Below are 9,675 nucleotides of genomic sequence, written 5' to 3' on the forward strand. Positions count from 1 at the left end.
TGCTCAGGAGTATATGCGGTAGTAGTCTCCCTCTTAATGTTAGCTTCTCTACAATAATTTTTGAACTCATTTGATTCATATTTGGTTCCATTATCGGTCCTCAATATTTTGATCTTCTTCCCAGTATGATTTTCAACCAAAGCTTTGAAAGAACAGAACCATGAGAATACTTCGTCCTTCTTCTTCAAGAAATATATCCAAGTCTTGCGAGAGAAATCATCCATAAAGATATCATAATATAGATATCCTCCTAATGAATTAACGGGCATCGCACCAGATAGATTAGAATGAATCAATTGCAATATGTCAGTAGTCTTGCTATCACTTGAGGGGAATGGTCCCCTTGTATGCTTTCCTTCGGCACACCCCTGACAAACACCTTCATGTTCTACTTTAAATTCGGGCATATCTGTCAACATCTTCCTCACATCGGGTAGAGCCTTATAATGTAGATGAGAAAACCTCTGGTGTCGTAATTCGGATTGAAGTGATGTGTCGCAAGACATATCTCCCAATGGGCTTCCTCCAACTTGATATAGGCTATCAACCCTAAAGCCAGGTGTAAATGCATCATTGAAATTTTTATTCCACACACGTACCTTTCCATCGATGAATGCCACCTTGAATCCTTTGTCCTCCATCGTTGAGATAGATACCAAGTTCTTATTTAGATCAGGTACATATAGTACTTCTTGTAGATGAATGGTGTTACCTTGATTCAATTGAAGAGTAACATTCCCAACTCACTTTACGGGATAGGTGGAATTATCTCCAAGGATAATTTCCAAATTTGTATCATTTTCAATCAGATTTGAAAGAGCTTCCTTATACCCGGTGAAGTGCCTTGAGGCACCACTATCAATCAACCAGTTTCCTAAAGTGTCCAGAGGAGATGCAGTAGAGAGGGCATATATAAGATAGAATTATTTTTGCTTGTTATCAACAACATTAGATTCATCATACCTGGTGTTTCTTGATCTCTTGGGAGGGCGACCATTTCCTTTATGAGGAGCGAGAGCATTCCTTTTTCCTTGGTTGTTGAATCTGCCATTCCTTTGATTGTTGTTGCCCCTGAAATTGTTGTTGTTATGGTTGTCATCATCATGAGGTGTATCCCTTCTATTAGGACACTCGCTAGCATAGTGACCAAACTTGTTGCAAATGAAGCATCTTCCCTTCCTTCCATTTTTGAAACCCGACCTTCCTTGACATTGCTTCTTTGAACCTGCATTGTTCTTCCTTTTAGCATGAGCGGAGAATGTAGTAGGATCATTCCTATTTGAAGGCATATCTTGTTCCATCATCCTTGTTTCTTCTTGAGAACATCTAGTCAGCAATTCTTCAAAACCTAGAATCATGTCGTTGTTAATAGTAGTGTTGAACACGTGCTATTCATGAGGGATTCCTCCAAGGGCAATGAGAGTAAGCTCCTTATCAACAATAGCTTCTCCAATCGAAAGAAGATCATTTTTTATCTCAATAATCCTCATGAAGTAGGATTGTTATCTCAGTAATCCTCATGAAGTAGGATTGAATATCTTCATTTCTTCCTTTCTTTATATCCTTCAGCTTGTTCTTGAGGAAAAGAATTTGGTTTTCATTGCTAGATTTGAACATGCCAACCAACCTGTCATATATCTCCTTTGATGTGTTCAAATCAGAGATGTAAGCAACTAAATGCTTATGAATAGAATCCCTAATGATCTTCTTGGCTTTGACTTCACCCTTCTTGTACTTTGTCTTAGTAGCAGCCGGTGATTTGAAGGAGGTTCTGAAATCTTTCCCTGCACATAATCCATAACATCTTACTCTTCTATTGTCAAATCAAGAGACATCTTCCATGCATGATAATCAGACTTATCATGAAGCTTATCATCAGACTTGAAGTAGGATGTGGAGGCCATTGAATCTTGTCCTTGATCAGTGATTGATCCTCTTAGTGATTGCTCTTCTCACTCTTGCTTGGGCTTTGTCTTCACCTCACCTCTGATACCATGTTAATTTTAGTTAACAATGGTATGTTCTATGCTAAGAGTAATTTTACTTCTATTTCTTTATTAGCCCAATATCAATATATACAGTTTAGAAATCACATCATCATGATAGTAAAATGCATATAGAACATAAACAATAATAGTAGAAGACAAGCCAAGACAAGAGGACACATGATATGACACCAGCCAGGGACAAATGCCAATGTGAGGAAACCCTTGATCAATTCTTATAATTCTTCAAAAGTTCAACATAGAGAGAGAGTACAATATACAATATTCACTTGCCCAATCACAATGAAATCTGATCAATCAAACAACATAAATAGAAAGTCATAACCAGAAAGTCAACGTTGGTCAACAAGGCATATTTTGACCTCCAAAACAACTTGGTCAAACTCGGTCAACTCGGCCTCCAACAGCATGTCAAATCAGCCCAAAAATAGTCCGAAAAAGTCTAGTCAACAAATGTCAACGCAGCAGCAAGCTCTAGTATAGTCAACGCTAGTCAAACAGACTTGGATTTCGTGCCTAGAACTGTGGTCTGCCCAAACAGAAATTCCCCACACAAAACTGCAGTCAAAGATGGTCATTGTTGTTCAACGCATGGACAGCAAAAGAACAGTGCCTTCTTCGCACGTGTGGAGAGAGAGAGGCCTTAGAAATCCATACCCAATCAAGAGAGATGTGTGAGTGAATGAAGTGTCCAAATGAGGAGGAGGCACCATGTATCTATATGCAACGTTGAGGATGAATAGAGGTGACTGTTGGGCTTCTGAGCCTACATGAGTTTGCTTGCCGACCTTGACAATTTGTCCATAATCAAAATAAATTCATAATTCCATTTGTACATGTAAGAATGGGATGATCTTTAGATCAATCCTACACCTCTCGGAGAGAGGAATCCAATAAAAATATCAGCTACCTCATATGAGTTGTCCAAGATGAAGTTTGGCCCTAGTTGCCAAATTTAACATATTTTTCTTGGAAAAAAAAGTGATACAAAAAATTATATATTATATAAAGAAAGTATAATAATTTTAAGAAAACAAATTTATAACTATTTTTCATATTTATAAAAAGAATGAATAATAAAATGGTTTAAAAATGAAATAAATACCTATTTTAAAAAATGAACATTAAATTGTAGGAATTCATGTTTTTTCGCTCGCTGCGGCCCTGACCTAGCCGGCGCTGCGTAAAGTTGTTGGCCGTTCGGCCCCTGGCTGCTGCAGAGGGCCTGCTCCCTCCTGCTATTCCGCAGATCTGCGCCCCAGAGGCTGCTGCGACCCCGCGTTCAGATTGAGGAGCTCTTTAACGGAGAATATGGACTCCAATGGGGGCGCTTCCCCCCTTCGGAGGTCCTAGCATTCAAAGCAATGATCGAAGCCTGTTCGAAGAGAGCCCCATCGGTGGCCCAACAAAAATTCATCAAGAGGATGGATAAGATCCCTACAGTCGCCCTTTCAGAGGAAGAGACGTGTAAAGCAGCTCTAAACCTGGCAGAGAGAGGTCTTATTGGACAGTTCACAGGCCTCTGGCCTTCACCAAAGTCAGTAGAAGATTGGGCTCAGAGAAACTGGAGCCCCCTGATCAAGGAGGGTGTGAAAAGCTACTTCGTCGGGAAAGGATACTTCGTCTTTGTGTTCGATAATCCGGAAGACAGAAGCCTAATATTTAGAAATGGGCCATATTTTATGGGACCGCAAGGCCTGTACCTGAATAAATGGTCCCCTGACTTCGACCCTACCCAGGATGTCCCCTCAGCAGTTCCAGTATGGGTGAGACTTCCCCACTTGCCTCTCCACTGCTGGAACCAAAAATCCCTTGAAAACATTGGCAATGCTTTGGGTAAATACATTGACAGAGCTGTAAGAAAAGATCAGTATTCATGCGCTCGAATATGTGTTGAAGTCGATCTGGAGGAGGGGCTACCGGAAGCAATCAAACTTACAGTAGCAGGCTGGGAGCACATTCAAGAACTGGACTATGAACAGCTTCCGTTCAAATGTAGACACTGCCATGAACATGGACACTTCGCGAAGCACTGTAAGAAGAAGGCAGAAGAGCAAACAGACAGACAAAAAGAGGAACAATGGACCCTAGTTCAGAAAACAACAAATCCAAAAAAAGGCCCTAGCAAAGGAAGGATAACAGGGACGACAAGCAGCTCAAAACCCATCCAGGAAGAGGAAACAGGGATGCCAAGCAGCTCCAAAATCATCCAAGAAGAGGAAGCAAACGTACAAGGGACATCAAGTGCACAGATCAACCCAACAGATCTGGAGCATGAAGACCTGGTGCATGTAGAAATCCCCCCTCCAAGCAAAGAAAGTGAGAAAGAAAAGCAGGTCGAAGCTACTCAGGGCAGTTCGCCCAACCCTTCATATGCAGATATAACAAGGAAAAAAGCAATGGAAAGTTCAGAAACATCAGAAGATGAAGCCTACGAGCGTCCTACCAAAAGAGCTGGCAGGAAATCCCGGAAAGAAAAGAGAGAAGAAGAGGCCGAGAGACTTAAAACCCAAGGGAGCCAAGCAACCATAGAAATGTCCATTGGGCGGAACAACAGGCCGAGACCTTCCAAGGGAGGTCCCACCCCCTCAATAGGTAAATAATGAAATTTGTCTCTTGGAACTGTAGAGGGTTGGGGAGCCCTGCAAAACTAGAAGCAGTAAAGGACCTTCTTAAAGCTGAACCCACAGACATCCTCATGCTCCAAGAGACCAAAATTGAAGGGCATTCCCTTCTAGAAACCAGTAGACTAAAATGGAACAAAAATACAGGCAAGGCAGTAAGCGCAAGGGGAACCTCCGGAGGATTGGCCACTCTTTGGTCAGATAGCACATTTCAGCTCAATAAATACCATGAAACTCAGCACTGGATCTACACAGATTTGACGCACAAAGTAAGTAAGTTGAATGTCTCTCTCTTCAATTTATATGTTCCGGTAAATTATGCAGAAAAAAGAGAATGCTGGTATTCTTTAACAACTTACCTAGAACAGCAGTCCCCAAACAATATTATCATTGCGGGAGACTTAAATATAGTTCTGAAGCCTAAGGAGAAGAGGGGAGGCTCCAGTTCAAGAGATCCCATGCTGGCCACGGTGGAGGAGATCGTACAGAACTGGGATCTCTTAGACTTCCCTCCAGTACATGGGCTCTATACATGGACGAATAATCGGGTCGGGTCGGAACAAATCTCTGCCCGGCTGGACAGATTTATGATCCAAAGCGGACTCTTGATGAACAAAAAGATCGCCAGCTCCAAAATTTTGCCCAAATTGACCTCGGACCATAAGCCAATACAGCTGCTTTTAGAGGACGAGGAAGATTTGGGACCCATTCCCTTCCGATTCAGCCCTCTGTGGATTGAGAAGCCGGGTTTTTTCGAAACAGTGAAAGATGCATGGGACAAGGCCATTATAGGTTCCCCCAGCTACATATGGGAGCAGAAGATGAAGGCAACAAAACAGGCGTTGAAGGAGTGGATTAAAAAGCCTGCACCCAATCCAACCAACCAAAGGAAAGAAGCAACTCAGAGGCTGCACACAATGCAAATGGAAATGGAGAATAAAGATATAACAGCTGAACTACTGGAGGAGGAAGTCAAAACACAACGCTCTACCTATCAAGCCTTCCGAGTTGAAGAAGAGTATTGGAGATTAAAGTCTAGGAGCTTATGGCTAAAGGCAGGGGACCGGAACACGTCTTATTTCCACAAACAATACAGAGCTAGACTATCTCGGAACCATATAGCGGAAATTAAAACCATGGAGGGACAGGTCTGCAAAGGGTTTGACCAGGTGAAAGTCGCAGCTGAGGCACATTTTAGGAATTTATATAATATTGGAACTCAAGCTGAAGAGGGGGAAATCAATGACTTTCTTTCTAATATTCCCCAGCTTGTCAATGATGAAGAAAATACAGTCCTATGCAGACCTATTACAACCGAGGAGGTCATCCAAGTGATCTGGTCAATGGAAGCCGATAAGGCCCCTGGGCCCGATGGATTCTCTATCCATTTTTATCAATCTTGCTGGGAAGTTATCAAAACTGACCTCCTCAAAATGATCAAAGGATTTATGATAAAAGCTAAAATAGGAGGAGGTATCAAATCCACCTTCCTAGCTTTAATCCCAAAGGAATCCAATCCAGAAACCTTTGCAAGATTCAGGCCAATATCGTTGTGTAACGCTTCTTACAAAATCATAGCCAAGCTCCTAGCAAATCGACTCAAGCCTTTGCTCAAAAAACTGATCTCCAGCAACCAAGGCGGATTTGTGGAAGGCAGATATATTATGGACAACGTCATTCAGGTCCAGGAAACTATTCACTCAAGCAAACAACGGGGCGAGAAAGGTATGTTGATCAAACTCGATATGGCAAATGCATTCGATAGAGTAAATCGTTTGTTTCTATGTAAAGTCCTGCTCTCTTTTGGTTTCTCTCAGCACTTTGTCCAGCTTATCAAAGCATGCATAGAAACCCCGTGGATTGCCCCTCTTGTCAATGGACGTCCCACCAACTTCTTCCAAGCTCAAAGGGGCATTAGGCAGGGTTGCCCTCTCTCCCCCTTCCTGTATATTCTCATGGCAGACTCTCTAAGCAGGAAGTTAGCAGTTGAAAAATCCACTGGCTCCCTACCGGGTCTCAAACCTTCCGAGGCATCAACACCCTTAAATCATGCTCTCTTCGCGGATGATTCTCTGCTCCTCGGAGGTGTTTCCACCAGAATAGCGAAAGCATTTGACAATGTACTGAAAAGTTACTGCAGGGTTACTGGAGCTCTTATCAATGAGAGCAAAAGTGAAATATACAGCTGGAATGCGGAACAGCAAGAGATCTCCAACATTTCGAGGATACTCGGGTTCAAAGGCCAGGCCAAGTGGGACAGCTTCAGATATCTTGGCCTTCCCATTTCCTCTGGAGCAAACAAGAGATGTTTTTGGACTCATATAATCAGCAAAATTAAATCCAAAATCACAAACTGGGGCGGTTATTGGTTAACAAAAGGAGGCAAATCCATTCTTATAAAAACGCAGCTGTCAGCTCTTCCCATATATCAATCAGCATTTCTCCTCGCCCCCAAATTTGTCACTGACCAGATAGCAACCCTGATCAGGAACTTCCTATGGCAAGGCGGGAAAGGAAACGAAAGAAAGTTGCACTTAGTTAAATGGGAAACGGTCAAGAGGCCAATAGATGAGGGTGGTCTTCAAATAAGGGACCCCTCCTTCATCAACAAATCGCTGGGCGGCAAACTGCTGTGGAAAATTATAAGTGAACCCTCACATCCTATCAGCATAATATTACAGTCTAAATACTCAGACAAAGAGGCGATAAGGAAAATGCAAATACAGTCCACAGCGGCCAGCTCGCAGGTATGGAGGCTATGTTGCAAGAGTAGCGAATTCTTCAAAAACCACATGTACAGAATACCCGGAAATGGTAAGTCCACACAGCTATGGAAGGATCGAATTATGGGGAAAGATCCGCTGGCGGAAAGAGAGGATATTGCAGAGCTAAGAAATTGGCTGGAAAGAGCAGGAGTCAACAGAGTATATGATCTGGCAAGTTGGGATGAACGTGGAGAATGGCTAAAATGGGACTTCCACGGAGTCCCTGAGCGCCTAAAGGATCAACAGATTCAGCTTGAGAACCTGTTAGAAGACGCCACCCCAGACAGCAGATTCAAAAAGGATCGATGGGGTTGGGGAAAGTCTGGAAAATACACCTCAGCAGAGGGATATAAGTCTCTTCAGGGAAAAAGGAACAGCCAACATACTCCAGCCTTTTGGAAGCAGATTTGGGAGCCATTAGCGCTACCAAAAATTAATTTTTTCTTCTGGACCTTGGTACACAACAAGTTATTGACAGGGGACAATCTGATAAAAAGAAAGTATGAAGGGCCCTATAGATGCGCTCTCTGTAGATGTCAGTCAGAAACTGCACAGCATTTGTTTCTTGAATGCGCCTTTGCCAAGAAGGTGTGGGGACTCCTTCTCGACGAGTTCCAGATCATTCTCCCACAGCAAACCTCAGTCCCTGAGCTGTTCGCGACTTGGTGTGCTAGCTACCCCAAAGGTATCTTCCCCAAATCATTTTGGCGCAGGATATGGATAGCGTTGCCAAAGTTTGTTTGCTGGCAACTGTGGTTAACCAGAAATCAGCAGATCTTTAAAGAAACGCAGTACTCCCCGCATCAGGTTGCAGCAAAAGCTAAGGCCCTTCTGTTGGAAGCGGCTCAGCAGCAATACAACAAAGAAGACCCCCTTCTCAGGCCAGAAGAAAAAAGGTGGCTTGCTATAGATCCGCTGCCCCGAAATTATAGAACCTCACCACTGAAAGCAAACCTGGAATGGAGAAAAAGAGAGACTGATGACATCTTTCAAAGTTGGTGGAGGGCGCAAAATGTAACTACCATATTCTTCGATGGAGCGTCTAAAGGGAATCCTGGAGCAGCAGGTGCAGGCGGGATTATCTACTTTGTGGAAGGACTCCCCACTGTTTCCTTTGCATGGGGTCTCGGAGAGAAAACAAACAACCAAGCGGAGATTTTGGGGCTGCTAAAGGCATGTCACATTGCAAGAGAGAAAAGTGCCAAAGATATTCAAGTCTTCGGAGACTCAGAAATTTTAATCAAAAAACTAATCAGAGAGGAATACTTTAACAATGTAGGGCTCAACAAAATATTGGACAGACTGAAGACGGTTCTACAGAGTTTTGACTCATGCAAATTTTATCATATACTCAGAAACTCCAACAAGGAAGCAGATTGTATGGCGAACTTGGGCAGCACTCTCAACAAAGGAATCTTAAATGTAAATGGGGAAATTCTATATCATCACTTGTGAACAGCTCCTTTCTAAAGGAAGCAAAAGCAGGACTTCAATCATGTAAGCAGGGCTGCCTAGGCAAAGTCCCTATCTATTTCTAACATATCAATAAAATACACAACCGTTTTAGTTAAAAAAAAAAAAATGAACATTAAATTAATCCAAAAACTCCTTGTATATTAAATTTGTTGGAATTTAATTCCACATATATTAAATATGTTGAAATTTTAGTCACAAATTTGTTTTTAAGTAAGTTTTTTATATATTTGCATTTGATAATTATATGTGATATATTAAATTTGTTGAAATTTTAGTCACAAATTTGTGTTTAAGTTTTTTTTTTTTTTTTTTTTTTTTTTTGCATTTGATAATTATATGTGTGTGTTTAGATGAGTCTATAACATGGTTTTGTACTATCTGGAGGGCAATTTTTATTGTTACCACTATAATTGTTTAGGTGAACAATCTTGGACTTCAATATATGGTTAGAAATTTGAACATAAAACATTGTATTAGTTTTATTTTATATTTTTACAATACCAAATAAACTAATGTTTAATAATAAAAATATTAGTTTAAATTAATTAATAACATTATTTAAATTTTAAAATATTTATTAATTATTTTTAAATAATATTATAATTTTTTAATGATATTATATATTTATAGTTAATAGCATAGTTTTTTAATAATATTCTTTTGTTAATATTTAGAAATTATATATTTTAATGGATAAACAATATATACAAACATTTAAATTAAAAGAATATATATTGATGGGCCTGGGGTATGCGCTAAATGCTTGGTTAAGAGTTTATTTTCTTTGACTTAAAAAAACAAGTT

General features: G+C 40.9%; 1 protein-coding gene across 1 annotated transcript in view; it reads left to right on the top strand.

Annotated features, from left to right (window-relative positions):
• Positions 1–8,850, top strand: part of LOC149266582 (uncharacterized) — a 92,044-nt gene extending 83,194 nt beyond the window's left edge. The window contains exons 5-6 of the mRNA XM_089408704.1: positions 3,227–4,542; positions 4,635–8,850. Of these exons, the coding sequence (XP_089264830.1) occupies positions 3,227–4,542; positions 4,635–8,850 (5,532 nt within the window). The remainder of the gene's footprint in view (positions 1–3,226; positions 4,543–4,634) is intronic.
• Positions 8,851–9,675: the final 825 nt, after the last annotated feature.

The sequence above is a fragment of the Pinus tabuliformis genome, chromosome 6 (genome assembly GCF_031772625.1).
Source record: "Pinus tabuliformis cultivar Carrire ecotype Pingquan chromosome 6, CPIR1, whole genome shotgun sequence".
NCBI lineage: Eukaryota > Viridiplantae > Streptophyta > Pinopsida > Pinales > Pinaceae > Pinus > Pinus tabuliformis.